Consider the following 15354-nt stretch of genomic DNA (forward strand, 5'->3'; position numbering starts at 1 on the left):
AGATATTCACAAATACTGGCAAGAATGAGAAAATAGCATATAATATTTTTAATTCTCAATAAACATGATAATCACCAATATAAAGTATTTTTATATGAATAAGTTCTTAATATCTGATTTATTCGACTAACAAAGCTAAAATGCCACTGTATTCCTTGCTGTTTTTCCACCTTCAAAATTGTTAGGGATTTTGTCATTAGGGATAAGGAATCATCAGAATTCCTATTTCTAAGATCAATCATAGTAAAGCAAATCGTATGAGGTGGACCTGTTCTTCCCAAAAGAGGTATTTACACATTTGAAGACGTTAAAATTATGCCCTATCTATAACGCACAGCAGAACGATTATCCCTCTCAAAACAATCACAAAAAGAACCCTTTGATGCCACTAGATGGCAATCTTTCAAAGGTTTAAACTTAAAAAGCGTTTAATGCAAACCCACACTTTTTCCCAAATTGGTGAGCAAAGATTCCTTTAGATATTATGAAGTCAGACTTAAAAGTTACTTAACACCATTTTTAAAAAGTTCTATAAACCAATATGATGTGACACACTGCAAACTCCTGACTCGAAACTACTTAAAGACAGACATGCTTATCTTCCAAAAACATAAGAGAAACTTGGCCAAAGATTTTCATTTGCTTCTTGGTAGAAAACATTATTTTTGGCAAACAGAAACCTGTTTTCAAGAGCTTAATCTTATCTAGGGTAAGTCAGGTGAATGAGAGTGTAATTATAACACATTAAACAAATGAATAAATACAAATTAGATAAATTACACATAATTAAAAAATTAAATACTTTGACTAAAACAATATAAGCAATGAGCTATTATCTAATCTGCTGTATATAGGTTTCTTTTTAAACTTTAAAAAAAAAAAACCTGCACAAAGCAAAACAAAGAAACTGCTTGGTTTTTCCTTTAAAAGCACTGGTGTGTGAATACATATATGTATATATGTAAACAACACATACATTTATTCAAGAGAGAATTTTTTTTTTTTTTTTTAATGTTTAAGGCTTCCCTAGCCTAACAGCCTCAACAGGTAAGGTCACAACCCACTAAGCTTTGGAGGTACAAAAAAACCCTTAGGGCCAGAACAGTGTTTTCAAACTGGATGGCTAGCAACCAAGATTCAGAACAAAGAAAGGGAACCAGAAAAGATTTAAAAGCTAAGTAAATCAGCCACTAAGGATCAGACAACAAAGAAACTGGTGGTGGGAAGGTAGGGGCGGGGGGGGGGGGGGGGTGTGTGGAGATGGCTGTGATAATAAACTTGAACTTTAGATGAAGAATTAGCATTGTGGGATGCAGGGGGACATAGGCACACACTCCCCACCACCACATACATTAAACCAAAGGTAAAAGTTCTATTTTAAGGGACTGTTGGTATTTTGCTTTGTTTCATTTAACTATTTTTTCATGCTTGTGAAATACAAAAATAAATAGAGGCAAAAAGAATTTGAGAAAGTTAGTTTCGAAGGCATGTTTTTAAATGATGTTAAGTTTAAAAAAATGTTTTTTATGAAAAACCAAAAATTGTAATTTCAGATGTTCTAATACTGAGTAGAACACCGAAGACTCTTAAGTAAATATATTATCCAAGGAAATCTCAAATAAAATCTCTAGCTGGTTATAAGCTGTTTTTAAGGAACCTGGAAACCAGTTATCTGTTTCAGGACCACAACTCTTCTGTTAAACACTAGGCAGTATTTTCAAAACCTAAAACTACTAGAAGAACCTGGCTTCTGAAATTCTGGGGGCCAGCCTTTAAGATTTCAACATTTAAATACCATCTTACTAATGGCTGTGTTAATTTTTTCTTAATCTTGTGCAAGAAGACTGGGTGCATAACACAGCTTAAAGCCTGCTGAACTTTAGGAAATAAACTGGATTTACCTACACTAAATAGTAGAGCAAAGAGGTATTGCCAAACCACCCTTTGACTGAGATGACTCACCAGTGAAGGTGTATTAATCATCTGTAGTGAACTCACAATTTTAAAGTAACAATACTCTTCATCAATGTTCACCAATTAAAGATACTGCCTCTATGAATTTATCAGAAGTACAGACGTCTATATGTAAATAAAATGTCGGAGTTTTTTATTTTCAATAATTTCAATGGCATTGAGTGTCCCCTGGAAATACTCACGACTCTCCATCAGTATTCCAGAGTGTATGATATCCATAAGTAAAATAATAATTTTAAGAATCTATCTGATTTTCACAGTGCTATAACAGAAAGACAGAAACTAAAGAAACATCATCAACGGGCTAAAGTAGTGATAAGACTGGCACACATTTCAAAAAAATCCATGGTGTGACTGCCTAGACGGGGTGGAACTGAAGACAATGTGCTTCCAGTCAAAGAGCCAGTGAGAGAGCCAGAAAGTGAATGGCTCTCTGCAGTTACAGAATCAAAACTTGATCTTGGTCTATGTAAGCCAGCAGCAGAACAGGAACGCTGAGGTGTTGAAGAACCAGACCTCTGCTCCACCACCTCATCTGAAATGGATGAAAGAAGAGCAATTTATATGAAATGTGTATTTGCCCAAGCCCTTCCTATGAAGATGCTATATTCAGAAAACTGAGTAAACATATCTGAACAAGGGAAACTTCATGGATGGCCTGTTTCGGAGTTTTAAGAGCAGGGGTAGCAATACCCCTTTCCTCTCACAATTATAACAGACATCACTCATCAACTACAACACTAACAGTCAAAATGTCACCTCTAAATCCTTCTCAGAATAGTATTTGGCATCGCCTTGAATTTAAACTGATATCCCATCTGAAGACAGAATATCCCTGAATGATTATTTTTCTTGCAGCATATCAACAACAACAAAAAACAAACATTAAAATAAAAAGTTACCATTATACAGTGGTTCTGAACCTTCAGTACACAATGGTGGGGATGGGGTAAGGAAACCTTGTTAAAAATAAAGATTTCCAGGGGCACCTGGGTGGCTCAGTGGGTTAAGGCCTCTACCTTCGGCTCAGGTCATGATCCCAGGGTCCTGGGATGGAGCCCCAGAGTCAGGCTCTCTGCTCAGCAGGGAGTCTGCTTCCCCCTCTCTCTCTCTGCCTGCCTCTCTGCCTGCTTGTGATCTGTCTGTCAAATAAATAAATAAAATCTTTTAAAAATAAATAAATAAATAAAGATTTCCAGTTTCTCAGGACTCACCTCTAGAAATAAATTCTGATTTGGTAGATCTAAGAGTGTTCCCAACAATCTGCATTTTACTAAGAACTCTGGGTAATTCTGATGACAGGCAGTGATAGCTCAGAATAAAATTGAACTGTTCTGTTGAAAACAACTTCCCTAACTGTGAACTCAGTTCTCCTCTGGTTCTGTCCTGCACCTGACCCTTGGTTTACTGTTTTTATCCCACTTGGGCCTCTGGACTGAACATATGGTTCATGAGGGTTTGACTTCTGGCACCCACTAAACACTTAGACACAAACCACAGCCACCTTCCTGACTCCTTCATCTCCTAAATGATTGGGGCATCAAAATCCAACCTGAATACAAGGAGAGACTCATTTGGCCAACCAGGATGAGGAAAGCCGATGAACAGAGAAGTTTAGATACTACAATCCTAACAATAAGAAAATATGAATGAAGAAATGTGACAAAGAACCAGACAGCATCACGCAATATTAGGTAAAAACTGCCTCCCTGTTATTCCTTACTTTAGCTCCACAACCAACACTGCAAGCGAGTTTTTTATGCCAAGTAGGCATGTCTTTTGAAGAAGTGCTGGGTTAGAGATATTCCACGTCTTCAATACTTTTCATTTCACTTGCATTTTTAGTTAACTCTAGATTACTTTAAAACCAGCATAGAAGACCTACCCACCATGTCTTTGAGATGATTTTAACATCTTGTCAACTAGTGCCAAGTTTTATCTTCTCAGAGCTCATGCCTGAATAGCTTCCTTACCATCAATGCTTTTAAAGTCCAAAAGATAGCTTCTATTGTCAACCAGATAAAGTTGTAAGCTCATTTTCACATAATTGCCAGTCACTGGATTTTTTCTTCTTACACGAAGATGGTATGCGTTCACTACCTAAAGTGAGAAACATTTTTAAAGGAAAAATGTTAAAAATAACAAGCTACAGCGTCTCCCTTATTCTTATTGCAAAGAATATTGAAATAGCTGACAGGTGGGGTAGAGAAGGAATTCCTGAATCATCTTCTAATATTACATGACACTTTAGTATTTATTTAATCTCCACTAATAGAATTGTCTGTGCAGATCACCAGAAATTTAAAGGGAACTCAGAGATTATATAGAGTCCAGCCTTCATTCTAGCTATGCCTTTGCTCTAAAATGTCAACAACAATTCTGGTCACCCAGACTCAACTTGAATACCTTTACCTATTAATATGGAGTAGGAGGAATAAAACAGAACTAACGTTAATAGTTTGCATTAGGCAGTATAAACAGGTACTGTGACAAAATTTATGTATTCCAATAATTCTGTGAAGAAGTATTATCTGCCCTTTGAACAGAAGAAAACTGCAGCGCAGAAAAAGATGATTCTGGATTTTCAAAACATCTATCAAAGGAGTTTCAGGGCGCCTGGGTGGCTCAGTCGTTAAGCGTCTGCCTTCAGCTCAAGTCATGATCCCAGAATCCTGGGATCAAGCCGCACATCCACCTCCCTGCTTATTAGCATGAAGCCTGCTTCCTCCTCTCCCACTCCCCCTGCTTGTGTTCCCTCTCTTGTTGTGTCTCCCACTGTCAATTAAATAAATAAAATCTTTAAAAGAAAAATGAGCTCCAAATTTTTTTCAGTATGGAATTTTAAGAAATTAATGTCTTTCTTTTAACTAAATTGCTTAGGAAAAGCATATCTGTTTTTAAACGGTTTTAAGGAACTATTATCTTGTTTATTCATTTCTCGTACAAATAAAATGAAAATGAAATGATGTTTCAAACATGTCAAATGAATATACACAAGGTATATTTGAATATTTTTATTCTGTCTTTAAAAATACATTCATAGTCCTCAAGAAAAGAAGAGTAAAAGATATCTGAAATGAAAAAAAATGCTTTCCCCCCTACATATACTCAAACAGAATTGCAATGAATTTGAGCACTAATTTAAAAAAAAGAAAATTGGGAGCTAAGAGTAAGAAAATTTACCATAACCAAAGATTAAAAGCACTAGCCAAATTAAAGAGATTTTCTTAACCTAGAGAAAAGTATTTGTTGACTGAATAAATATGTCCTGATGGTATCACTTGTATTGACCCCTAGCTGTTATAGCTAGTGGGAAAAAGAAAAGAGAGAAAAATAAAACACAGCATCTTCAAAGACACATGACTTTGTATTGCTATGATGCAGACAGAAATAGGTCGACTATTTTCTCAGGTGATTTCAGGTTGATTACTTTCTGTTTCTTGGCCAAGACTGCTAGTCTCTAAAAATATTGTAGGTCCGCAGCATCAACAACTCTTCATGCTTTCAGAACTGTGTTTAGTTTGGAATGCACTTGGTATATTAATGGAAAAAATGGGGTTTATCATCCAGAAACACCAAGACCACTAAATTTGTATCTAAATCAAAAACAACTTTTTTAGAGACCTAAGTACTCAACTCAGTAGATCAGAGCAGCTTACTATACAAAAAAAAAGCAAATGATCTTAAGATATTACAATTTCCTACCTTCCATTCAAAATCCAGCTGCTTCATAGCTCGGTAGACTTCAGCCATAATGTCATACGGTTTGCTTTGACTTCTGATTCCAAGATGCCACTTGGCTTTTTTCACAGCTAAAGATTTGGGCTTAGTTGTATTCAGTGCATCCAATGGACATCTCGCTTTAGGACTGTCTGCTATAAGAGGTGGCATCCTTTCTGGATGAGGTTTCAGGCCTGGGGGAATATGCATGGTACTATCATCCATAAAAGAACCAGATGGGGGACTAGAGGCGAGGTAGAACTCACTGGCTTGGTTCATTATTCTCCGATTGTCAATGATAAGATGATAAGCCACTGCAAGCTGGTCTTGAGGGTCACCACTATATAAACTGTTCATTACTTCTGATTCTGTACACTCAAATTTTTCACACACTTCTTTCACAGCCTCATCATCAATGACGTTAGCATCATAGGAGGGGTCTTCAGGAAATAAGTAACTGGGCAAATCTTGTTTAAACCATTCATGCTCTCTAGGAAAAATACCACAATACACTATTGTAAGAACATGCTTTGGCAAGTCCCAAATAATTTAGACATGGGGCAATAAAATATAACAGAATCAGAAAGACCTGTTCTCTATATGATCCTGAATGAGCTAATTAACCCCCACCCTTGAATAACTATGATTATTCAGACTTGGGTACTTGGCTGACATTTCTGAAAAATTAGTAAAATGAGCCTGTCACTTCAAAGGAAACAACTAGCAGTATTTTTTGCCAATGATAAAGTTCAACCTTTCAAGCAAAATTTTAGAAATTTATATAATTTGTATCTGCCTCCATGAGTTTGACAGCTTCCTACAACTTTAAGACTTTTCTAATAACTTTATAATGGTAACAATGAACATGGTTTTTAATACTTTATAATGAACATGTATGTCACCATTTGGAAAATCTTTTTAACTCAATAACCCGGTATTTTCAGAATGACCAAGGTAAAATATCTACAAGCCGGTATTTTCAGAATGACCAAGGTAAAATATCCACAAAACACACACAAAAAAAGACCAGTGAATTTTAATTAATAAAGTACAAATATACACTGAGATGTTTTCTAATTTATACTGTAACTAACAAGTTAAGCTTTGGCTTAAGATCAAAGAAAAATATCCACAACTCTCTGAAAGACTGTTAAAATGTTCCTCCTTTTCCAACCACTTATTTGAGTGGTATCAGATTTTCTTCATAGACTGCAACCAATACAAACATATTGCAAGAGACTAAAGAAGTAGACCTAAGAACCTAGCTGGTGTCTCTCTTAGTAAGCCCAACACCTAAGAGACTCTGAAAAATAATTCTACTCTTATTACCATTTTTTAAATTGTTCATAAAAGATGTGTTATTTAGATTAACATGTAGTAGCTTTACTGTTATTTTTAAGTGAATTAAGTGTTTTTTTTTTAGGTTTCTCAGTTTCAAATTTTTATATGATAAATACTGATATGACCTGCATTAAACAACACAACTCTTTGGAAGCCTCAATTTTAAGACTATAAAGGGGTACTAAAACCAAAAAGATTGACAATCAGTCTCCTAAATCTTATTTTCTCACACTTCTGAGCTTTTGCACATCCAAGAACATCCTGCCTCTTTTCATCTGACCAACTATGTATTATTCCTTTGAGACCTCACAAGCACTGCTACATGATAGAACTGGGCACCCTCTAAACTAAATTCAGATCAATCTATATTTTGCTTCAATGCTTTCTATTGACTGATTGTTTCATTTATGAATTTTAACTAAATATAGTATAGCAAAAAGACATTCTTCCTCTCAGATTTATATTCTAGCAGAATACAGATAAATATTCACAAAAATAAATATATAGTTTCAAATATACAAATATGAAAATCCTGTGATAAAGATTATAAGAGGAAAACAGAGGGTAAGATAAAAATATATAAATCAGAACGGGAGCCATGTAATTAGGGAAGCTATGGAGTAATATTTAAGCAGATATCAGAATGATTAGAAGTCAGCTGGGAGCAAAGAGCTGGGGAACAGGTATTCCCAGCACAAAAAACAATGCAGGTAAAGACTGAGACAAAGAGTTGTGCCATGTTCCAGAACAGGACTGAGGCCATGAAACTCATGAAAACAGGAGTTATAGGTTGGAGGGGCAAAAGCTATCAAATATTTCTGACAGCTATAGGCTAGAAGAAAGATTCTGGGACTAGATCCTATGCTTGATGAAAATCACTGAACGATTTTACAGAGACATGGGTGACATAATCTAATTTGCATTCTGTAAAGATAATCTTGCTTGTGATACAGAAACTGAAGAGACAAAAACGATGATGATGATGATGCTGATAAAATAGTCCAAGTAAGAAATGATGGTGTGCCAGGCCTTGAGGATGAATCTTCTACAGCTTCTAGTAGATCTTTCTATTGTAACACTCACACTTTCTTATAGGTGTTGATTTTTTTCTTAATCTTACTCACCAAACTCAGAGCTCCTTGAAACAGAGACCATGACTTATTTAGTTGTATTCAACTACCAAACACAATGTATATGTTCAATAAATGCATAATAAATGACAAATACATAAAATATGAAAATCAAAATTAATCCATTAATGTGTTTATTTCCTATATCATACTAAGCACCAAAGGCTTGGTAATAAAGATGCGATATATTAATTTCTCCCATAAAACAGGAGACATTATATATCTAACATTTTAAAAATATTAGTGACAAATAGGGAAGATGAGCATTTCCAAATGAACTCCAAAAACTCACTCTTCCATGAAATCATTCAGAGTACTAGCAAAAATCATCAAAATCAGGGCACCTGGGTGGCTCAGTCATTAAGTATCTGCCTTCGGCTCAGGTCATGATCCCGGGGTCCTGGGATCGAGCCCCGCACTGGGCTCCCTGCTCAGCAGGAAGCCTGCTTCTCCCTCTCCCACTACCCGTGCTTATGTTCCCTCTATCGCTGTGTCTCTCTCTGTCAATTAATAAATAAAATATTTTTTTAAAATATCATCAAAATCAACTTTCCTAAAACCATGGAAATTTACCAAAAGCCTGCAATAATCTGAGAAGTGTTTACTCAAGAAAATAGCTGATCTCAGTAAAAACACTGAGATCTGAAACATTTTAAGTTGCCTTATACCCATCTTCCTTTTCCCACTTCTATGGTAGCCTTGAAAACCAGCAGTCTCACAATCATGGTAGCCCAGAACACCTAATAACCTAATAACGGCCTAACAACCACTAAGGGAAAGATAGGTTTAGAATTAGAGCAGAATAGGTTTAGAATTCTCCAAAAGTCCTAGCCTCAGGAAACTGTAATTATTTGACACGTCTGGAAGTTCCCTGGAAATCTCCATTTTGGATGCCTTGTCTTTTTCTGACCTGATTCAGAGTTCCCTCACTGCAATGTCCTGGGGTGCCTCCCCAGGACATTTGTCAAAAACAACCAATGGCAGGCACCTGGGTGGTTCAGTGGGTTAAGCCTCTGCCTTCGGCTCAGGTCATAATCTCAGGGTCCTGGGATCGAGCCCTGCATCGGGCTCTCTGCTCCGCAGGAAGGCTGCTTCCCCTTCTCTCTCTCTGCCTGCCTCTGCCTACTTGTGATCTCTGTCTGTCAAAGAAATAAATAAAATCTTTAAAAAAGAAAAAAAACCAACCAATGGTAACTATGACATCTCAACTGACTGAAGAGGCAGTAAGATTTGGGGCAAACAAGAAGCTAACCATAAACCTTAAAATGAAAAGTTCAGGAATAAGAGTTCCACTGAGGTCTTTGAAATACTCTGATATATTCCTAGGACTCAAGCAGCCCAGGCATATATTATGCAGGGCTGTGTGCTTACTTAAGAAAGACCCTCATTTCTAATCACTGGCTGACTTTGAGGCTCTCTGCTAATGTGGAATAAAGACTAAATCAGAGTTAAAAGCTTCTCTTTGGAGCAATGAAGACATACTCCAACATGTACACACAATCACTTAGCAAAGGCTGTGAGACTTATTAGATCAAGGCATTTAAGGAAAGCTGTAATAATAAGATGACCATTAAGCTAACTAATCAGAGATTTCAGTGGCCAACCATGACAAAAAGTACAAAATCTGGGGAATTAATTCAGTAAAATCACTAACAAAAGGAACAGCAACAAGAATTACAAACTAAAGGCATACATCCAAAAGAAATGGAAACATGTGACCATAAAAAACTTGTACATGATTGTGTATAGCAACATTATTCTTAAGAGCCCCAAAGCAGAAATAACTCAAGTATCCATTAACTGATGGACAGATAAACAAAATGTAGTGTATCTGTACAATGGAGTATTTTTAAAGAACAAAGGAATAAAGTACTATACATGCTACGCCATGAATGAACAGTGAAAACATTATGCTGTGTGAAAGTAGCCAGACTCCAAAGGCTACATGCTACAGGATTCCATTCATATGAAATTTCCAGGACAGACAAACCCATAAAGGCAGAAAGTAGATTACTGGCTTCCAAGGCATAAAAGGAGGGGGAAATGGGTAATGACCGCTAATGGGTATAGAGTTTCCTTAAGGGAATTAGAAAATGGTGATGACTATACAACTTTGTAAATATACTAAGAACCACTGAATTATACAATTTGAAGGGAAAAATGTACAGTATGTGAATTATATCAATGATATAAATGTTTAAAAAATGATAAATAGGGAAATAATCTAAATATTTATTTCTAATTCATTCATTTGCACGAAGGACCATAATTCTTTACCATAAGAAAACTGCCAATTAAAAAGTCATAGTCAGCTTTTGTTTTCAGGAACAGTTTCTGAATTAACTCTATCAAGATAAGCAGTAACCAGAATGTTTATGAGAGTTGGCCTGAGACAATATCAGTTCATTTCCCCATCAGATATTAAGTCTTTCTATCACTACTACCTGATACTGTATTTTGGTACTTAAGACTAAATGACTTAAATGAGTTATGGAAACACATGAAAATGAGAACACAACAATCCAACATCTTCGAGATGCAGCAAAAGCAGTTCTAATAGGGCAATATATAGCAATATAGCCCTACCTCAGGAAATAAGAAAAAGCTCAAATAAACAACCTAAACTTGCACATAAAGGAATTAAAAAAAAAAAAAAAAGAACAAAGTCCAAGGTGATTTGAAGAAAATAATAAAGAATCAGAGCAGAAATAAATGACATAAAAATTAAAAAACAATAGAAAAAAATCAGTAAGAGGCACCTAGCTTGCTCAATAAGAAGAGCATGTGACTCAGTCTTGGGGTGTTGAAATCAAGCCTCACATGGGATGTAGAGATACTCAAATAAATAAATAAATAAATTTAAATAAAAAATAGAAGATCAATAAAATTGACAGCACCACTTTTATTCAATATGGCCCTGGAAGTCCTAACTACAGCACTCAGACAAGAAAAAGAAATAGAAGGCATCCATACTGGTAAAGAAGTTGTTAAACTGTGACAGTTTAATATCCATCGAGTATGGATGCCTTCGCAGATGACATGACATTCTACATAAAAAATCCTAAAGACTCCACCAAAAAACTACTAGAATAAATTTAGTGAAATTGTGGGATACCTAGAAATCAGTAGCATTTCTATACGCTAATAACAAAGTACTAGAAAGAGAAATTAAGAACATAATTCCATTTACAACTGCACCAGAAATAATAAAATATAACAAGGAGGTTAAAGACTATATTCATGGATTGACAGAATTAGTATTGTTAAAATGTCTATACTGCCCAAACCTATCTGCAGATTCCAAGCAATACCTATCAAAATACCAAAAACATTTTTCACAGAACTAGAAAAAACAATCCTAAAATTTGTATGGAACTATAAAAGACCTCAAATAGCCAAAGTAATCTTGAGAAAGAAAAATAAAGCTGGAAGTATCACAATCCCAGATTTCAAGATATGCTATAAAGCTACAATAATTAAAGCAATGGTATTGGCACAAAAATAGACACATAAACAGAACAGAATAGAGAGCCCAAAAATAAACCTATGCTTATGTGGTCAATTAATCTAAGACAAAAGAGGCAAGAACATGCAAAGAAGAAAAGACAATCTCTTCAATAAATGGTGTTGGGAAAACTGGAGAGCTACATGTAAAAGAATGAAACGGGACCACTTTCTAACATCATACACAAAAAATAAACTCACAATGATTAAAGACTTAAATGTGAGATCTGAAACCATAAAATTCCTAAGAAAAACACAGACAATAATATCTCTGACACCAGCCTTAACAATTTTCTAAATATGTCTCCTAAGGCAAGAGGAACAAAAGCAAAAATAAACTATCAGGATTACATCAAATAAAAAGCTTTTTGCACAGTGAAGGAAACCATCAACAAAGCAAAAAGACACCCTACTAAATGGGAGAATATACTTGCAAATTATATATGCAGTAAGGAGTTAAAGTCCAAAATACATAAGGAATACAACTCAACACCAAAACAAAACAAAATAAAAAATCCAATCAATTAAAAACAAGCAGAGGACCTAAACAGACATTTTTCCAAAGAAGACATGTAGGTAATCAATAGACACATGAAAGTATGCTCAACTCCTGTAATCTGGGACATGCAAATCAAAGCCACAAGGAGATATCACGTTACAATTAACACTGCCAAGGACTAAAATAAAAAAGACAAGAAATAATAAGTGTTGACAAGGATGCAGAGAAAAAGGAATTCCACACTGCTAGTGGGAATGTAAATTGGTAATAGTCACTGTGAAAAACAGTATAGAAGTTCCTCAAAAAATTTAAAATAGAAATACCATATGACCCAATAATTCCACTACTGGGTTTTTACCCAGAGAAAATAAAAACACTAATTCAAAAAAATATAAGCACTCATATGTTTATTGCAGCATTACTTACAATAGCTAAGATATGGAAGCAACCTAAGTGTCTATCAACAGACAAATGGTAAGGAACATGTAGTGTACATACACAATGGAGTACTGCGCAGCCCTAAGAAAAGATGAGATTGGGGGTGCCTGGGTGGCTCAGTGGGTTAAAGCCTCTGCCTTAGGCTCAGGTCATGATCCCAGGGTTCTGGGATAGAGCCCCATATCGGGCTCTCTGCTAGGCAGGGAGCCTGTTTCCTCCCCCCTCTCTCTCTCTCTCTCTCTCTCTCTCTGCCTGCCTCTCTGCCTACTTGTGATATCTGTCTGTCAAATAAATAAATAACCTTTAAAAAAAAAAAAAGAAAAGATGAGATTGTGCTATTTATAACAAAATGAATGGACCTAGAGGGTACTGTGCTAAGTAAAATAAATCTGAGAAAATAAATACCATATGATTTCACTTATAGGTGGAATTTTAAAAAAAGATATGAAAAAACAAATAAACAAAAAGCAGCATCAGACCTATAGAGAACCAATGACTGCCAGAAGGGGGGTTGGGGGGGATAAGCAAAATGGGTGAAGGGGAGAGGGAGATGCAGGCTTCCACTTATAGAATGAATAACTCACAGGAAGCATATCTAATTTTCTTTCTAAGGAAAAGCCAATTAAGTGACTGAGGCACCTAGCTAGTTTGGTCAGTAGAACATGTGACACTTGAACTCAGGTTTGTGAGTTCAAGCCCCATGTTGGGTGTAGAACTTATTTTAAAAAAAAAAGAAGACCTTAGCGGAAAAGCTTTCAGTTTTTCTCCATTGAGAATGATATTTGCGGTGGGTTTTTCATAGATGGCTTTGATGATATTGAGGTATGTGCCCTCTATCCCTACACTTTGAAGAGTTTTGATCAGGAAGGGATGCTGTACTTTGTCAAATGCTTTTTCAGCATCTATTGAGAGTATCATATGGTTCTTGTTCTTTCTTTTATTGATGTGTTGTATCACATTGACTGATTTGCGGATGTTGAACCAACCTTGCAGCCCTGGAATAAATCCCACTTGGTCGTGGTGAATAATCTTTTTAATGTACTGTTGAATCCTATTGGCTAGTATTTTGTTGAGTATTTTCGCATCTGTGTTCATCAAGGATATCGGTCTATAGCTCTCTTTTTTGGTGGGATCCTTGTCTGGTTTTAGGATCAAGGTGATGCTGGCCTCATAAAATGAGTTTGGAAGTTTTCCTTCCATTTCTATTTTTTGGAACAGTTTCAGGAGAATAGGAATTAGTTCTTCTTTAAACGTTTGGTAGAATTCCCCCGGGAAGCCGTCTGGCCCTGGGCTTTTGTTTGTTTGGAGATTTTTAATGACTGTTTCAATCTCCTTACTGGTTATGGGTCTGTTCAGGCTTTCTATTTCTTCCTGGTTCAGTTGTGGTAGTTTATATGTTTCTAGGAATGCATCCATTTCTTCCAGATTTTAATCTCACAAAACAAACTGAGGGTTGCTGGGGGGAGGGGGTTTGGGAGAAGGGGGTGGGATTATGGACATTGGGGAGGGTATGTGCTTTGGTGAGTGCTGTGAAGTGTGTAAACCTGGTGATTCACAGACCTGTACCCCTGGGGATAGAGTATTATGCCTCCATCAGAAAGGATGAATACCCAACTTTTGTAGCAACATGGACCGGACTGGAAGAGATTATGCTGAGTGAAATAAGTCAAGCAGAGAGAGTCAATTATCATATGGTTTCACTTATTTGTGGAGCATAACAAATAGCATGGAGGACATGGGGACTTAGAGTGGAGAAGGGAGTTGGGGGAAATTGGAAGGGGAGGTGAACCATGAGAGACTATGGACTCTGAAAAACAATCTGAGGGTTTTGAAGGGACGGGGGGTGGGAGGTTGGGGTACCAGGTGGTGGGTATTATAGAGGGCACGGATTGCATGGAGCACGGGGTGTGGTGCAAAAATAATGAATACTGTTATGCTGGAAATAAAAAATAAAAAAAAAAAAAAAAGAAGAAAGAAAGAAAGAAAGAAAAGAGAAGAAAAGAAAAGAAAAAAAGAACTGTGAACACAAAAGATTTTTTTTTCCTGCTAAGCACATTTCTATAACTAAACTTGGTGCTATATACAATTACACATTTCTTTTATGTAGGAGGCCTGGAGCACTTAAGAAAAATAAACCCCTTCTTGCAGTCTAAGAGATAGGCAGCAATCACATAAAAAACCATGTCATCATTTAAACATTCCAGGAGTCATAGTGTCTAAACAGCCATTCTGGCTTATGAAGATAAGAGGAGAGATTCTAGAAAGATGGCAGAAGAATGTGTTTGTAAATGAATAAATGATGAAATGGTAGGTAAGAATAATAAAAAAAAAAACCCCTCTAAGAAACATAACCTGGTAAGTAAGGAGTAAAAGGCAATGCATTATCATGGCTTGTGTATGCTATATAAAGGTCATATTCATAATAACACCAGCCACTGCAAGTTCCAAGGTTTCTCACATAACAAGAAATCCTTCACAGTGCTAGCAGCTATTTTTGGATTCAAAATCTTAACAAAACTTTTAATGTTTCATTTCATTAACCATGTGTAAAATACATAAAAGTCAGTCTGTATTACACATAAGATTTATTCAGTTTCTCAGCATATACTACATTCATGGGCCATCTAGCATTGTGTGTACTAAGATGAGTAAGACACTCTCTCTACCCTTATGGAGTTACAATTTAGGACTGGAAAAACACACACTGACATTTGAAATAATAATGAAAAAAAAAATAAACAAAATGTG

The 15354-nt window shown here is 36.0% G+C and overlaps 1 protein-coding gene across 6 annotated transcripts in view; it reads right to left on the reverse strand.

Moving 5' to 3' along the window:
• Positions 1–1635: 1635 nt before the first annotated feature.
• Positions 1636–15354, reverse strand: part of PRKAA2 (protein kinase AMP-activated catalytic subunit alpha 2) — a 67276-nt gene continuing 53557 nt past the window's right edge. For 5 of the 6 annotated variants that reach the window (XM_032302019.1, XM_032302021.1, XM_032302023.1 and 2 more), the window contains 3 exons: positions 5680–6184; positions 3948–4074; positions 1636–2509 (listed from right to left, as the gene is read on the reverse strand). In XM_032302019.1, the coding sequence (XP_032157910.1) occupies positions 2271–2509; positions 3948–4074; positions 5680–6184 (871 nt within the window). In that variant the 3' untranslated portion in view covers positions 1636–2270. Of the gene's footprint in view, positions 2510–3947; positions 4075–5679; positions 6185–15354 lie in introns of those variants that run through there. The other variant, XM_032302024.1, reaches the window with a different exon arrangement.

This window comes from Mustela erminea, chromosome 10 (assembly GCF_009829155.1).
Source record: "Mustela erminea isolate mMusErm1 chromosome 10, mMusErm1.Pri, whole genome shotgun sequence".
In the NCBI taxonomy this organism is placed as follows: domain Eukaryota; kingdom Metazoa; phylum Chordata; class Mammalia; order Carnivora; family Mustelidae; genus Mustela; species Mustela erminea.